Source organism: Callospermophilus lateralis, chromosome 12 (assembly GCF_048772815.1).
Source record: "Callospermophilus lateralis isolate mCalLat2 chromosome 12, mCalLat2.hap1, whole genome shotgun sequence".
Taxonomy (NCBI): domain Eukaryota; kingdom Metazoa; phylum Chordata; class Mammalia; order Rodentia; family Sciuridae; genus Callospermophilus; species Callospermophilus lateralis.
This window is the reverse complement of record NC_135316.1, coordinates 103,229,105-103,247,303: the sequence shown is the minus strand read 5'-3', so window position 1 is coordinate 103,247,303 and position 18,199 is coordinate 103,229,105. Positions and strand designations below refer to the sequence as shown.

The 18,199-nt window shown below is 36.1% G+C and overlaps 1 protein-coding gene across 1 annotated transcript in view; it reads left to right on the top strand.

The window, feature by feature from the left end:
- The first annotated feature begins 465 nt into the window (after positions 1–465).
- Positions 466–18,199, top strand: part of Lrtm3 (leucine rich repeat transmembrane protein 3) — a 33,043-nt gene continuing 15,309 nt past the window's right edge. The window contains exons 1-4 of the mRNA XM_076872264.2: positions 466–693; positions 828–864; positions 954–996; positions 10,108–16,967. Coding sequence (XP_076728379.2) covers positions 466–693; positions 828–864; positions 954–996; positions 10,108–16,967 — 7,168 coding nt within the window. The remainder of the gene's footprint in view (positions 694–827; positions 865–953; positions 997–10,107; positions 16,968–18,199) is intronic.

Below are 18,199 nucleotides of genomic sequence, written 5' to 3'. Positions count from 1 at the left end.
AAAACATTAAACCCTTGAATCTAGCTTATTTCACTTAGCATTATGTTCTCCATTTCCATCCATTTACCAGCAAATATCATATTTCATTCTTCTTTATGGATGAATAAAACTCCATTGTATGTGTTTACCACATTTTCTTAATTCATTCATCCATTGATGGGCATCTGGACTGATTATAATTTTTTTAATTAAAGAAGACTATAGCACTGTATATGTCTCCCCAGTGAACTTTCATTATTGCTGAAGAAAGCTGCCATGAGCTCAGTTCAATACCCACTGTGACACGTACTTCACATTACTGAGGCCCAGAGCAATCATTGCTGCATTTGATAAGACACTGAACAGCACTGAAGTTTTTTTTCTGCATGTGATTATGAGATGGACATACCAACTTTTGTGTTTTGGAGCATCTGAAGTGGAGAAATTCTGAATGAGATACCAATCTATTTTACCTGCTATGTTAAAATGTCAAAGCCATATTATTCTTTTAAAAATGAAGTGAAGGGTACATTGGAAGATAATACAGTTTTTACATTAATGGACCTTCTAGAGTCCTGGATTTTTCAAAATGACTGGACAACAATCTTCTTTATAATTTTCCTAGGCATTATTTTTGAAATAATACTCATAAGAATTTGTGCGTTCTTTAAGAAGACGGTGCTTCCAGAAATAGATAGTTCAGTTTCCTGGGAGGTAAGAACAAATGTTGACTTCTCCCACTCCTATTTTTCAGAATTACACATTAGAATAATTAGTACCATTTTTGAACTGATATTTAGATTACTTTACTAATAACATTTATTTATTCATTTATTCTCCTGGAATAGAGTGAAGATAGTAGTTGCCTGAAAAGGAAGAAATTTGGTAAATATACAGAATTTCATATTTTAATATGAAATTTATTTAGCATGAATTACTTCCACTGATACTGTGACTTTTTGATTCCCATTTAGCTCTAGGGAATCAGTCCATCATTCCACCATCTTCTGAAGAAGGGTAAGTGATACATTTTGAAATTAAATGAAATGGTTTGGTTGCATTCTATTAAAAAGTACATTTCCTTCTGAATTTCAGAAGATTTTCTCATATGTATAAGGAACTATAGCTGTTGAACATTAGAATTCAATCTAACATTTCTTTTAAGTGATTGTTAGTTCCAAGTTGTGTTAGGGACTTTTTGCATATTTGTAAGATCCTTCAAGGTAGGTAATATTTTTGTTTTTACCGATAAGGAGGAATGAAGCTTGGAGAGACTCACTGATTTGCTTTCTTACTATAAATTCTTTCGCACTACACACAAAGCAGTTGTTACCACCACTTCTTATACGCCATTAGAGAGAAAAAAGGCAAATTCATTTAGTATCTACTGTGGACCAGATCAACACTAGGTGCTACAAAATTGACATAAAAGGACTTTATAAGATCAGAATCTTATCAGCATGCTAAAGGTAGCTCAGTCCTAGGGATGAAATACTGACATCATCACTACTATGGTTGCTATCAATATTTTAGTTGTTTTCATCGAAATTTGTTCAACCATTATTAGGTATCTACTATATAATGGACACTATATATATTTGATCGTGGGTTATTAAAGGTAAGATACTCTCTGATCTCAAGAGGCTTATATTTTTGTGGAGAGACATACACAAAGGCTACTTGCCTTGCAGTGCAGTAACAGTGATAAATTTGACAACATTTAGGAGGTACTCACACCAGCCTTAGGATATCAGGAATGGTTTCATGAAGGTTATGCTGGAGCTGAATTTTAGAGGACCAGTGAAAATTAGGCTGAAATAGAGATTGAGGAGGATAAGAAAGGCATTCCAGACGTGAGCAAAGGTGAAGAAGTAAGAAACAGCAGGCTATGTGAAAGAAGTGGACAGTTATTTCAGAGTTGCTGTAATATTAACATTCAGTCAGGGATAGTAGTGGAGGATGGATGTGATGGGGTAGACAAGATCAAATCATGAAGGGCTCTCTACACCACTTAGACTCTGTAGACAGTGACCACCTAAAACTGCTTAAAGCATAGGAGCTTACCACTTTTTTAAAAAAAAATAAATATCTAAAAGTTCATATTTGCATTCAGTTAATCAAATTGTGGCATCCAGATAAATGTTTGCTACAAAATTCCACTTGATGAATATAGAAATAATTAAAAAAGAGAAAACTATTGGAGCTGGGGGTGTGGCTTAGTGGTAGAGCACTTGCCAGACGTGTGAGGCACTGGGTTCAATTCTCAGCACCATATATAAATAAATGAATAAAATAAAGGTCTATCAACAACTGAAAAAAAAAAAGTAAACTTTCACTAAACAAACATCACAGTAATAATTGATACAGGCAAAATTTGCCATTGCATGTTTAAACCAGGTGGAGAAATTATTATGAGAAACAAGATATTTACATAGCTTCAAAATAATAGCTTAATTACAAAGGGAAAAATAATGAATTTAACAGTTAAATCTGTCAGACAACACATGTAAACCAAGAATCAAGTTGGGAATTATCAGTTATCAATTATCAATAACATGTATTGAGGCACTAAGAAGAAAATATACTATTGTTTCTCTACCAACTCAAATAATGTCATTCTAATAATGAAAAATCACTAGACAAAACAACATTCTGCACATTAACTGATCAGTTAGTTACCTTGAAAACTGTGAATGTGATGAAAGAAAATGAAAACTCCAAAAATTGTGTGCTAAGAGTTAGTACATATCTACTTTGTAGATCCCAAAGTTTGTTGCTATTTTGTTTTCTTTGTCTTTGTTCTTTTTTTTTTTTTTAGTTCATTTTATACACATGACAGTAGAGTATATTTTGACATATTGTACACACCTGGAGTATGACGTATTTTAATTAGAATCTCATTCTTGTGGTTGTACGTAATGTGGAGTTTCACTGGTGGTGTATTCATGTATAAACATAGGAAAGTTATGTACGGTTCATTCCACTATCTTTTTTGAAGAATGAATAAAAGATTGCTTTGCGTTAGTCTAATTTCTTTAATGTGCCAGTTTATAGGGCTTTTAAAATTTATTCAGGTCACTTTATGTAGTATTGGGTCCTAGCAGCTATAGTTATGAAGTGGGTATCTTAAGAAGCTGGAGCACTCTCTGAAGGTACAGGTGGATAGGATCTGTGTTGGGACAGGTGGGGAGCTGGGATGTGACTGTGGCACCTCAGTCACACAGAATAGACCCGGCTATACTGACCGAGTCAATATTTGAGGCATTTCAGGGCTAAGGTGAACACTATGACCCAAGCTTCACATAGTTCAAAGCCAAAGGATTCACAGGTAAGAGGAAATCTCCACAGAAATGGGAGAGAAAGATTTTCTCCTTCAGAGTCAAGGAGACAAGAGCCTGCCCACTCTTCATGCCTAGCTTCCTTTCCTATCTAGGCAGGATTAATTCTTCAGTAGCTCCTTTCTAGGGGATACTAACGGAGGGTATAGCAATCACCCCTAAACTGAGATTTTATTTTCCATGATTTCAGTTACCCAGAGTCAACCATGGTCTAAAAATGAACAAAACTCAAGAAGTAAACAGCTTAAGTTTTAAATTGCACACCATTCTGAGTAACATGATAAAATTTCACGCCAACCCTCTCTGTTCTGCCCAAGATGTGCATTATCCCTTTGTCCAGCATATCCAGGCTATATATATGCCATCTTCCTGTTAGCCACTAAGTAGCTATCCTGGATATCAGCTTGACTGTTACAGTATCAATGAGCTGTTCAAGTCATCTTTATGAGAGCAGTGAGGCTGGCAATAGTAGATATGCAAAGAGGAGCCACACAGTATTTAAGTGAAAAGGTGAAAGTAAACAAGATTTTTTGAAAAAGAAAGAGACTACATTCACATAACTTTTATTATATTATATTGTTTAAATTTTCTACTTTAGGGGGCTGGAGTTGTGGCTCAGGGTAGAGGGCTTGCCTCACATGTGTGAGACACTGGATTTGATTCTAGCACCACATACAAATAAATGAATATAAAAAAGGTCCGTCAACATCTAAAATTTTTTTTAAATTTTCTACTTTACTATTAATTGTTGTTAATCTACTACTGGGCCTAATTTAGAAATTAAACTCTAGGGAGTTCCGTCCTTAGCACCACAAATAAATATTTAAATAAACATCATAGGTAGATATTATAAGAAAAAGATAGTATATATAGGTTTTGGTTTTATTAGAGGGGTCTTGGGAATAAGGGTGAGCTACTGTAGAAGAAGAGATTAGTGCAATGACATAAAGAGAAGTAATAGGGAAGAGATACAGCTCCTGTAGCAGCAGCATCGTGTGGGGAAAACTCCAAATATTGGAATAAAAATGGTGTAAATTCATATTGCCTCTTAACTGATGGCATGGATTTGGGCTAATAGTTTAAAGTCACTATACCCCCTTCTCCTTATTTTCAAAGTAGGAGTTAGAACAAACTGTTAGGGTTATCATCAAGATTGGTTAAAATGACATCTGTAACAAAGCACAAATATTTTATCCTAGCACCAGAATTTCCTTTCTGGAACAGAACTGTATTTGAAATAGCATCTTAAAAGATTAGTTAGGGGGTAAATATTTGCTCCCAAGATGTAGGCTCTCTGTTCACCTCACAGATTCTTTCTTTTGCTGAGAAGAACTTTTTTAGTTCTTCCCATTTAAGTTTTAAATTGCACACCATTCTGAGTTCATCCCATTTATTGATTCAACTTTTTTGAGTTCATCCCATTTATTGATACTTGATTTTAATTCTTGCACCACAGGAGTCTTAAATCTTTACCCCTCATACCCTAACCTCTAGGGTATATAAAAACTCAAAAAGCTAAACACCAACAAAACAAATAACCCAATCAATAAATGGGCCAAGGACCTGAACAGACACTTCTCAGAAGATGATATACAATCAAACAACAAATACATGAAAAAATGTTCATCATCACTAGCAATTAGAGAAATGCAAATCAAAACCACTCTGATTTCATCTCACTCCAGTCAGAATGGCAGCTATTATGCACACAAACAACAATAAGTGTTGGTGAGGATGTGGGGAAAAAGGTACACTTGTATACACTGTTGGTGGGACTGCAAATTGGTGCAGCCAATCTGGAAAGCAGTATGGAGATTTCTTGGAAAATTGGGAATGGAACCACTATTTGACCCAGCTATCCCTCTCCTCGGTCTATACCCAGAGGACTTAAAAACAGCATACTACAGGGACACAGCCACATCAATGTTTATAGCAGCACAATTCACACTAGCTAAACTGTGGAACCAACTTAAATGCCCTTCAGTAGATGAATGGATAAAAAAATGTGGCATATATACACAATGTAATATTACTCAGCAATAAAAGAGAATAAAATCATGGCATTTGCAGATAAATGGTGGAGTTAGAGGAGATGATGCTAAGTGAAGTTAGCCAATCCCCAAAAACCAAATGCTGAATGTTTTCTTTGATGTAAGGAGGCTGATTCATAATGGGATAAGGAGAGGGAGCATGGGAGGAATAGATGAACTCGATAGGTAGAGGGGTGGGAGGGAAAAGGAGGGGGCATTGGGTTAGAAATGATGGTGGAACGTGATGATCATTATTATCCAAAGTACATGAATAAAGACAAATTGGTGTGAATATACTTTGTATACAACCAGATATGAAAAATTGTGCTCTATGTGTGTAATAAGAATTGTAATGCATTCTGTCATATATAAATAAAAAATAAAATTTAATAATAATAAAATTTTTGAAAAAGATTAGTTTGAAATAGAAGGGTTTGAATATTGTTAGAAGCCCAAACCACAAAATGGTTAGTACACTGCATTAGAGACCCACTGAGTAGATTTTTTTCTAGCTTATAAAATGGAAGAAAGAGAAAAGTGGGGCAACACATAAAGGAAGGAGATGCAGTTGAAATTGGTGTGAGACTCAGGTCTGTGTAGCCTGAAGGGTAGATCCACCTCTGAAATCAGAGGAGCCAAACTGGCTAGGCATAATCTCAGTAAGAAAGCAAATTGATGGTTTTACATGGGATATAGGGGATTACTTATTTCAGAGTTGGCATTGCCTTTAAGTGCATATCGTTGGAGAATCTACTGTCAGTTACTTGACTTTCAAAGCTTGAACATGTCACTGACTGTTGGTTTCAGAAGTGTATTTCCTGACGTGAATTATCATTGATAAAATAGTTTAAAAGCAGATTGGATGTTTATTTTTTACTGTCTATTAAGCTGCCATTGATGGATTTAATTGACTTAAAATCAGCTCTGTTACTACTTAATATGGCTATACAACTATCAGTCTTTTCCTAGGAAGACTGGGTGTTCCTAATAAATTCAAAGGCCAGTGCAGATTTTCTGGTGAGGCAGAGGCTAAAGGACATTTCACAAATGGGAAGACATACCTGGTGCTTAAGTAGGAGCTACATCCATTTCTATAAAAACCAATCTGTGTCTGCCTCAAGATTCTCAGTAAAGTCAGCCACATTTATGAGTAGTTTATTTCAGTTATATGAAATTGAGGAAAGGGTTGGATTGAATATTCACATCAGCTTGTTTTAGAGGAAGGTAGCAATCAGAAGCCTGGTGGGGAAAGACTGACTACACAGCAATATTTACTGCCAGGCATTGTTCTAGGCTCTTTAGGTACATTAGTGAACAAAACAGAGATTCCTGCCTTCTTTTTTCTTTTTTTTTTTTGGTGGGGGGGTTGCTGTCCAATAATGAACAATAACATAACAAATTGTCAAAGGTGATATGTGAAAGCAGGGAAAGCCATGCTGGCCTGGCATGATTTCAGTGAGCAAGGAAAGCTACCGATCTTACATTGGACTGGGGAATGGTTTGTTTTAGGATTTCCTTATCCTGGGATTAGATCATACCTATTCCTACACTAATCTCTTGGACATTTGATTCCTATGTTAGCCTGAGCCTCATTATCTCAGGTAGTCTGTGTGTTGGAGAGTACACATTTTGATGCAAAACATTGACTTAGTTGTAAGGACAGACCTTGGTACCAAGGACTATATACTAAAATTAATGGATAGATAACAAAAATGGTATGTACAGCCTGTATTAGTTTTCTGTGGCTATCATAACATTGTACCACAGACTGGGTGACATGAAAACAGAAATTCTTTCCTTATTTTTCTGGAGCTGTTAAGTCCAAGATCATTGTATCAGCAGGTCTAGTTTCTCCTGAGCCCTCCTTCCTTGACTTACAGGCAGGCACTTTCTTTCTTTCTTTTTTTAATATATGTTTTTAGTTGTTACCTTTATTTTTATTTATTTACTTATATGGTGCTGAAGATCGAACTCAGTGCCTCACACATGCTCAGCAAGTGCTCTGCCACTGAGCTACAGCCCCAGCCCCAGGCAGGCACTTTCTTGCTGTGTCCCCACTTGGTCTGTTTTCAATACACATGCCTCTTTGTCCAAATTCTTCTTCTTAGTAAAAGTTACATCAAAACTCTTAACACTGAGAACTCTGAATAAAAGGACTTATTGAACCATTACAAAAGCTAGCCAGAAAGGATAGACCAGTTCTGTGACAAGTTCCCATAGCCCCCAGCAGCAAGATTAGGTAAACAGATGGGAAAATGTCCTCTGGACTAGAATTAAGAGCATTTAAAGATATTTTTTTTATTAAAATTTGGGTAAGGCAGGTCTAAGTTGTTTACATTGAACCTACATCTTAGGTGGGAGGATCGTGATTACATGAAGCAGGAAGGCTGTAGGATAGGAGGGCAAGCCAGAAGGAGAAGTTATGATTGCTTCTGGATTGTGTGGGGTTGTGAGCAGATGCAGCAGCATCTACAGAGTCATGATTGGAGTTGGGTTAAGACACTAATGTGCATTCAACAGTGCAAAAAAATCTTTTGAGTTCTTTAGGTCTAGCTTGTTAAGTGCTTAACTTCACCCCAACTCACTTCCTTTTTCATCCTCTGGCCTTTTTTTTTTTATTAAATGCAGGATATTTTTATTTTTATTAAATTCAGAATTTCTCTTATTTTAAAAGGCACCAGGCATATAGGATTAGGGCCCCTCCTCCAGACCTTAGTTTAAATTTGTTACTTTTTAAGCCCTTACTGTATTTAACAGCATAACCTTCGCTGCTGCACTGATGTATATTCATGAGTAATACAGTTTAGTAATACATGATTAAGTAATATCTGCACAATTTAAAAAGAAAAAAAAAAAGAACCCTTCATATAATGTTGCACCCCCACTTTTTTGCCAAGAAAAAAAAATAGCATAAAATGACAATTGTTCAGTGAGATACAATATATCCAAATATAGTCATATGAATTAGGAACCACCCATATGGCCTCATTTAATCTTAATTTCCCATTCCAAACCCTGTCTCCAAATATGGGCATATTGTGAGTTACTAGAGTTAAGATTTCAACAAATGAATTTTGGGAGAACACAATTCAACCCATAACACAGCCTGTATGTTAGATTAAAAAAATAACAACTGAGGGAACTTGAAAGCTACAAAACATATTTTAAATATTCACCCAATATTTTTGTATTGTAACATAGTCTAAAATATCCCAAATTCTAATTAGCCAAATCCAAATTAATGAGATTTAACAAATGATTTTATGTTTGCATAAACCATGATGATTTCATATACTACCTTTACTTTTTTTTTTTTTTTTTTTTTGATTGAAGGATATTAATGAAAGTAAGGTCACACCTCCAGGAAACTAGGAGATAATCTGTGTTTCACAAATAGCTAGTGAGTTATCTTGCCTATTTTAGTTTCAGTTTTTCACTTTAGATTTGTTCTTTCATAAAATGGGGATTTTTTTTTTCAAAATTTATCATGCCTCAGAATTGCTTAGAGGGCAGATTTCTAGCTGGGCATAGTGGTATAATGCCCAGAATCCCAGAAACTCTAGAGGCTAAGACAGGAGGATTGTGACTTTAAGGCCAATCTCAGCAATTTAGCAAGATCCTATCCCCCCCACCCAAAAAAAAAAAAAAAAAGCCGGGGATATAGCTCAGTGATAGAGCACCCCTGGATATCTCCCCTTAGTATGGAGGGGAAAAAACCCTAAAAGATAAAAATAAAACTAAACTCTACGCCCAGAACTTCTGACTCAACAAAGGTAGGATAAGAAAAAGCAGAGAAGCAGAACTAATGGGATGTGTTTGTATATATAAATAGAATCATTTTATGAAATTGGTCTATGCAGTTATGGCAACTAACAGGTTAAAATCTGCAGTATGAATACACGAACTATATTGGCAGAATGTTCTCTTGCTCTGGAGAGGCCATTCTTTTGTTCTATAAACCTTCAGCTGATTATGTGAGACCTGCCCACATTAGGGAGAGCAGTCTTCTTTACCTAAAGTTCAGTGCTTTAAATGTTAATCTTATCCCCTCATAGAAACATCCAGAATAATGTTTGACCATTTATCTGGGCACCATGACTCATAACATTAACTATCATTCCAAGTAATGCTATTGGTCTAAGCACTCATTAAATTGAGACTGATCATTTGAGGTAGATGGATATTGGGATGTTGGCAGGTCAGCTGCCATGGATGTTTCTCCTTCATGACTCCAATCCAAAATTGTACTGAGAAGTACTTCCCCCAGATGTAGGCTTTTCCATTAATCATTGTTCTTAAGATACTCTTTCTGTCTATAGAAAGCTACAGATTACATGATTGGACAGTTTCTGTTGTACCTATTAAATTTCCATAAGGATGTTTTCTTACTTTTAAATTTTATATAGAGAACATTATATAAAATTGATATTCTTTATAAAAGAATGCAATCTTATCTGGCCACTTCGACTCAATGCTGTCAAAAATAGATTTTGAGAGAAGTTACAATAAAAATTATCTCATTCTCTGAGATATATACATGATTTTCTTTCACTTTTTAAATCACACTCGATAGATTTAATAAATGAAAAGAACTATGTAGTGAAATATTTTGTAATAATCTGTAATTTTGTAATCTTTCCTTTCATCATTATATTGACCTCTTTTTGTACATGGTACTGAGCTTCATTTATCTAGAGTGAGTCCTTATGAGAAATATGTTCTAATTGGTAGTTTATTTGCACATTTTTCTTTTATTTCAGAGTTGATGTCTTTTCAGAAAGAATTACTTCATCCCTTACATCTGAAGAAAATGAAGGTAACTTTGGAGACAAAATTTTATCAGAGGAGGAAATAATATGGGCAGGTACCAATGAAAGTAAATATCAAGTAAGTCACTTTTGTGAAAGTCACATGCCATCTTCAGTTGGGACCAGCTCACCTTTGTCATTCTTTTGTTCAAAAGTAAAGGAAATTTTTCTTAGTGATAGAGAGCATCCAGAAAATGAATATGAAGCAGTACAATTTTCCTCAAAGAAATTATTTTCAATAATGAAAACCAACAAAAATAAAAACGTAAGGTTTTCTTCTGATCATAGGCTTTCAAAAACTTGTATATTCACTGTAGAAAATGAAGATCTCAATACGGCACCATGCCCTCCTGCCCTTTTATTTCTTTCTAAAGACCAAGTTAAACTTTTGGAAGAAAATGTGAGAAATCAAATTCCTTTAAAACAGAGAGCATTGGAAATTATAAGTAATTATCTGTATTCCCGACCTCAAGAGTCATTGATTCAGGATCAACATTCTGTTGAGATTGTTATTTCTGCCCAAGCACAAGATTTTTTTCCAGAACAAAATGCTATGCAGAATCAAGAGTTTTATGAGACACAATTTATTAATCAAGCCCAACAATTTGTTCCCAACCAAGAATCAGTCAACAGCCAGTCTGATATCAGGGCTAGCTATTTTGCTCAGGCTCAAGATTTGATGAAGAAACCTTTTTACAGCAGCACACAAGACTTCTTCCAGGTCCAAGATACAGATAGGAGCCTATATTATACCGAAGCCCCATATTGTGTTGAGGCACAAGATTCAATCAAGGGCCTAGAATTTGATGAATATTTAGATGACGCCAAATATTCTGTTTGGTTTGAAGATTCCAACAAGATTAAAAATTCAATCAACGTGCAAGAAAGTGTTTATAAGAATGCTGAATTTCTAGTTTTAACTTTTAGTCCACAGTCAATTGCTGAAGATATGTCACAACTACAGATGGCAAAGCCAAAAGACCAGCAACAAGTTGCTTTATCAGAAATAAACCAGTATTCTATATGTAGCCCAATGCTCCTTCCACCTACTGTTGAAGGGCAGAAAAACAGAAGAAAAGCACTAAATCATAAAAGCAAACTCAGTCTTAAAGTTCCATCTCTAAAAGCAAAGAAAACTCCTTTGCACAAATCAAAATTCATAATATGCCACACTTCAAAAAACAGGAATGAGTTAGAATGTGAGAGTAACACTGTCAAGAAAGAATTACAGCAAAGAAAAGATGTATCAGATATAACTTCACATCTTATTTCTATCTCCAGGCTTAGTACTCCTCACATTAACAAATATTGCCGAAAAAAACTAGTGACAGGCATGCCATGCTTACAAAAATGTGGATATTATCTGCAAAAGCAAAATAAGTCACCAGATAAAAAGAAAATCAAGTACGTAGATTCTATTAAGAGAGAAAACCCAGGTATCATTAAAAATGTAAAACTGTATGACAAAGAAAATATAGGACTAAAAAACATTTCACCCAAAATGTTACCTGAGCTAGAACAATCTTTCACAGTCAACACTGAAGAAATAAAGGCATCTTGCACATTATTAGAAGCAAACCAGAAGAGTACAAAGTCTCCTAAAGACCTTAAGCAAACACTTGACCCACACATTCCAAACCATGATATGCCTTCAGAAGAAACAACAGGGGAACCTGTGCAGAAACTTGTTTCATCTCCTAAGATGAAATCAAATGGAGGCATGAAAGTACAGGATGATCTACCAAGTAAGGAGGAGTCCCGTCTACCACTTTCAAATGGAGAGGAGTTTGCAGCTACTACACTAAATATGCAGAGGTGTTTTCCACAGGAAAATACACAGCAACAAAAAGATTTTCTGGAAGTTGTTTTAGAAATGTCAGATGTCAATTTACTCATTTCCCTAGGACCCAAAAGGTATATAAGTAGTGAAGATTCAGAAGGCATAAAAAGTCCAGTGAGTACAAAAAGTGTCAGTCTGAAGCAAAAGAAACCATTAAGACTTAATATTTCAGAAAATGGTAACCTGAGTGAAAGTGAGGAATTGGAATGCAACACTGGCAGCTTTATAAGAAATATGCATCAAGATGAAAGGACATCTGATGCATTTGATAATGCCACTTACACTACCATTCCTGAACCAACCAATGTGGAAATGCACGGCAGATTAAAAGCCAAGACAGATACATCAACAATAATAATAAAGGGAAGTCATTCAGCATCAAAGCAAGAAAAATTGCCAGATGCAAAGAGAACAAAGAAGGCAAAATATATTCGAAGCTCTGCTTCTAAAAAGCCACAACAATATGATAGTGAACAAGGGGAAGAAGAGGAACAAGCAGTAGCTCCTCAGCTGACCCCAGACTTCAGGTTCAGCCTACAGCTGAAGCAAAAGCCCAAATATGTCAAATTTGAAATGGAACAAATCTGTTCAGGAAATAGAAAATCTCAAAATAAAGAGCAAGAGATACCATTACAAACTCTTTCAAATCAAACTATTCTGGAGACGAATCCATGCCTCATGATGGATTCGTTTCAAGTTGAGAAACTGAAGCAAAACACAGACAGATCTGCAGGCAAAGAAAGTGCTATGGATCATATGAATCTTATCATTCCAGAGAACTTGCCAACTGGTGAATATTTAATTGAAACAATGGCATGTTGGGTCCCCTTTGGTGGAAACCCCAGAAAGACATTGCATGGTCATGTTATAGAGGAGAAGGAACACTTAAAAAGAGATTTACCTGCCGTTGCTATGAGGTCTTCTCAAATCAGAAAAGTACTGTCAAGAACAAAAAATATACTCAATGCCAGGCATGCAATTATGAAAGTAAAGAAGTTCGCAAATTCATTAATGCTTTGTACCAAGAGACATGATGCTCCAAGCCATAGGAAAAAAATGGGAGACGGTTTTAAAGTTAAGAAGATGCTGCAAGACAAAATTTTGGCAGACGCACTCCTGGATGTCTACCCTCACTTGTCTATTTTGCCTAATGCTAGAATGGATAGCAGATTAAATGCAGAGAAAATCACTCATATCAGTCTCATACAAGAGAGATCCCATGTTAATAAGGAAAATGAATCTCAAAACACACTAAAAGCTAACTTGCAAGATGAAGTGAATGAGGTCAGAGACCATCTAACAAAAGCAGTCCCTTATGCACATACAATGGAGGAGAGTAAAGCAGAGAAAAAAATGCATCAACCAGTCCCATTTACTGAAACCATGAAGGAGTCTGTTGAGTCTCTTAGAATGGCTCCACCCCACACTGAAAATTTGAAGAGAAGCCTAGCAACACAGACTGACTTCCAGTGCACAGCAGGCTTGGAGATATCTCCTCCAATATCAGAAAAATCACTAAGGGGAGACCCTTTTGATCAAACAAAAGAAAATAATCTTTCAAGTATTAGGAGTGATACAAGGGAAATGGATCACCATTTTGCAGGAGAAAAAGCAGAATTACCAAAAGATTTACAAGAAACTTCCCCAGAAACTTTTAGTTGCTGCATGCCTGTGCGGTCTGGCTCTAAAGGGAAGAAAAACAGAGTAAGATTTGCAAACGTGACAAATACAGTGAAATTCAAATGCATGAAAATGAAGCCACCAGTCTCACAAATTTCCAGTATCACAAGCCATAGAGAGAAATTGGACTTTAAAAACAAGGTTAAAAAGATAAACCCAATTAAAGACTTGGTACCCGAATGTCTAAACACCCTCTACTCTCCCATATATGAAACACTGCCAGGAGAGTACTCTCAAGCTCACATGAAGCAAGGAGAACTGGCAAGTAAAAAGTATATTGATGTCTTTGCTAAGAATAGTGTAGTCCATGAGAGAGGGGAAAATTTCCAAGAAGAGGAGGAACAAAAAGCTTCCCTAGAAGTAGCTCCACAGGAGAGCCAACACCTGTGGTCTGATGCATATCAAATAAAGAAAACCCACCTTGATGAACCAAATCTACCACTGATCTGCTTCACACAGGAGCTACCTATTATTGGGCAAGGTGTGCAGCACCAAGCAGTTTTCCCACAAACTACTTTGAAGGCTAGTCTCAAAAAGGATCCCACAGAAGCTGAATTATGGAAACCCAATCAAATGCAAAATGACATAGAAGTCCCTATGGGTCCTAAGATTCCATGTCTCCAAGCGGAAAAGTCATCATGTGATGAATTGAACACAGTGATAAACTGTGGCTTGCCATCTGGTGGAAACCCTAACAGGGAACTAGATTCATATTTTATGCAAAAAAATTCAGAGGTGCCAATGGATGTGCAAGTGACAGTCCTGCAGTCTTCTGATTCTGTTATATTACCCTGTGTTTCTAAATTTAAAAGGCAGAAAAAAACATTAAGATTAGCAAGGAGGCAAAGACCAGAGAGTCGCAGACTTAGAACTATGAGGGAAATAAAGCCATCAATCTTAAATACGCTTAATGACAGATATAGCAAGGAACTGCAGAGCAATATTAAAATGAAGAAGAAAGGCCCACAGCAAAGAAAAAATGCAGCAGATACATTTTGGGACATCATTCTCTCCAAGGTGACCATTTTGCCCAACATCAAAATGAGGAGAAGTTTAACTGTGGGGAGAATAAATGTGCAAAGAATGGCAAGATTTGGTTATATGCAGTTAATGCAAGAGAAATCACTAAGTGGAAGAAAAGTATATTGCCTAGATTCTACTTATATGAGTAGTTTCTCTAACAGATTGAAATGTGGAAAGGAGAGGGAAGGGGAACCTAAAGCTTTACAGCTTCCAGAGAGTAGACATGGCTTCATATTCAGCACACATCAGAAGAGAGATTGTGGCCTTGTTGAATTTGGTGAGAAATTGTATCAACCAGGAAGTACAAATACACAGGTACAACCACAGACAAATCCTGCACCAACTATCTGGCGTTCTATTTCATGCCCCATGCTAGATCAATTTCAATCTGAAAAGCTGGAGACTTGGGTTAGGTTTTCACCTCCAAAATCTAGGGATGCAAAGGTTGTTTCTGCAAAAAAAGGTGGAGCCCCATCTGATGTAAGCTGTCACAAGGAACAGGCTGGTAGTAATGAAAATAAAGGAACAGTGGCAGTTCTTTTCTGCACACCAGTTTTATCTACATCTGAAAGGAAGAGAAACTTCAAACAATTTTCAGACATGAAAACTAAAGTGAATCCCAAATATGGAACTAGGAAGGCAAAGAAATTACCAGTTTCAGACATGCTCAATATCAAGGGTAGTACTAGTCCAAACTGTAGGAAAAAATCAATATGGAACTTAACTAAAATGAAAGACATGTATCAAAATAAAGAAGTAGCAGATAAAATGTACTCTTCAGCAACTATTACATCTGATATTAATATGTACAACAAAATAGAAAGAAGAAAAGGCACAAGAGAAAAACAACTCAGTTCTACAAAAGTAAAGCAAAGGAATGTTAATTCAGATGACATCAAAGAAACCAAGCTTCAAGATCAAGAGAAAGAAAAAAGTAAACAGGAAGCATTATTAAAAGTAATTCCACAATACAGTCAACATTTTGTATTCTATTCAGGCCAGAGGAAGGATCATGACCATTATAAGTCAAAAAAACAAGGAAGCAGGAAAATTCTGATTGTTACAGAACAAGATGTCCCACAGCAGATTCAATCCACAGATCCAGGGCAAGGACAGAACCTGAAGAAAGACCTCCAGACTCAAAATGGCATGATATATACAAGTTTAAAGATTCCTTTTCTAAACTCAGAAGAATCATCAGTTGGTGAAGATATAATTGGCACAGAAAAATATGGCATCCCAATTGATGGGAAGCATGTGAGGGAACCGCACAGCCAAGGTAAAGAGGAAAAAGCAGGGTTTAAAGATGATCTACAGGCAGCAGCTGTAATGGAATCTTCCAGACCCTCCACAATTGATCTACCTGAATCCAAAAGGCAGAGAAAGACATTTACATCTAGAGTCATAAAAAGAAAAATGAGTCCCACATGGATAATTATGAAGGCAAAAAAAATACCAGTTTCAAAGATATTTAATATTCCACAGAGTGGTTGTCGAAAAAATTTTTTATCTCCAAAGACCCTAATGACACAGATTGTTGAATTTTTATCATGCTGTAGCAGCATCATATCTTCTGGGTTTCATATGGTCATACTGGAAGATCCAATAGTAGAGAAAAAGAAAATATCAGCACAGGAAATACCAGCAATGATTTTGGAGTGTTTGGATTCCTCCACACTTGCTTTACCTGTATCTAAAAGAGAGAGAAACAACTTAATGCTAATGAAAAGGAGACATAAGATGAGACCAAAATGCATCACTTTGAAGGCAAAGAAGACACCACTCTCCCAGACATTTAATATCACAGGACGTCACACACCAAGCCAAAGAAGACAATTCAACTCCGAAACAACAACTAAACAAGGTAAACCTGTGGCAGATATATTCCTAAATGCCATTGGCTTTCTCATGCCTGTGCTGCTTGACACAAAAGTATGTGACAGAGTGGAAGAGACCAAGAAGCTGGGGAATACACAGAGTAGCAATGGGCTACAACAGCAAGAGCAGTCAGCACACAACGAGACAGACCCACATGCACATCCAGGTGACGAGGACACGAGCCCTAATGGCACTAAAGATATAATAAATATAATAGATCAAGGTGGAGAGACAGCCCTGCAGGTGTCCCAACACTTCAGCTTCAGTGCTCATGGAATAAAGGCAACTAACTTTAAATCAGATCTAGAACTGAAGACTTCAGCAAGCAACAAAATCCCAGACATCCTTTCTACACCTCTAGAGCTGCAGCATCAAATAGTTGCTGAACAAAGTAGATTAAATTCTATTGCAAATATATTTTCATTTGAGAAGCTACCAAAAAGAACAAAATCACAAAAAGACTTAAAAGATATATGGAGTGGAAAGATTTCATCTCCAATGGCAGAAAAATCAGTTAGTGAGCTTTTAATTGATACAACAAATGGTCATATCCCATTTGAAAGAGGCACTGGGAAGGAATTTGCTAGTCTTACTGCAGAGGGAAAGGTATGTTTGCAAAAGGACTTACAAGATAGAACTATAGATTTTTCCATGCCTACTTTGTTTGAATTTAAAGGGCAAAGCAATGCAGTACAAATTGCTAAATCCATAACTGGGAAAACACAGATGCCATTAATATTTGAGAGAAGTAATAACCCTAGATATTGTGCCCTTAGTTGTAGAAAGAAAAGGAAATTCATCTTGAAAAACATGACCAAAGAAACATGTAAAGATATATCAAATAAATTTATTAATATCTTTTTTCCCACACTTGTTTCACCTGGCATCAAAATGCATAAAAAAGCTGAATCAACAAGAAGCCCATTAAGAAAAACAAGCTTAAAGCAAGATGAACTGAAAAGATTATATATAGATCCCTCTAATAAATGGACTATGTCAAGCAACACATTAGAAACAAGATGTCAAAATGAAGAAGAAAGAAAGGGCAAAGAAGTTTTACTTGAAGCAAGTCCACAATTCCTGAAGAGTGCAGAAAATAGAAAAGGCCAAAGTCTGCTTATTCCAGAGCAAGATATACGGCAAAAAACAGTTTCAGGAAATACTCTGGAGGTATTTTGTTCTCCTCCAGTGTCTTCATTTCGAATTAAAAATCTACAGAACATTCTATTTCAAAAAAACATACTACATCAAATAGGTGAAAAGTTTCCATGTCCAAAATCAGAGAGGGCAATATTTGATGAACTTTTAATTGATGAAATAGAATATAATACAATATCTAATGGGGATCCTATAAGGATGCTAGATGTTCACAGTGCAGTTTCCCCACAATGTGAGGAAAGAGAGGAAAATGTAAGTGCACCAAAAGTTATAAAATGCACAGTTGATCAAAATATCCTACCTATCAACTCAGGGAACTTAGTGTTTGGCAATCCACGGGATACAAATTCTTTAAAGAAACTGGGTAGTCATATTGCTAAGAAAGATGATGAGGTGCAAAGAGATTTCCTAACATTGGGAATGGTGCCTTCTTTATCTGATGCCAGAAGGCAGAGAGATGTATTG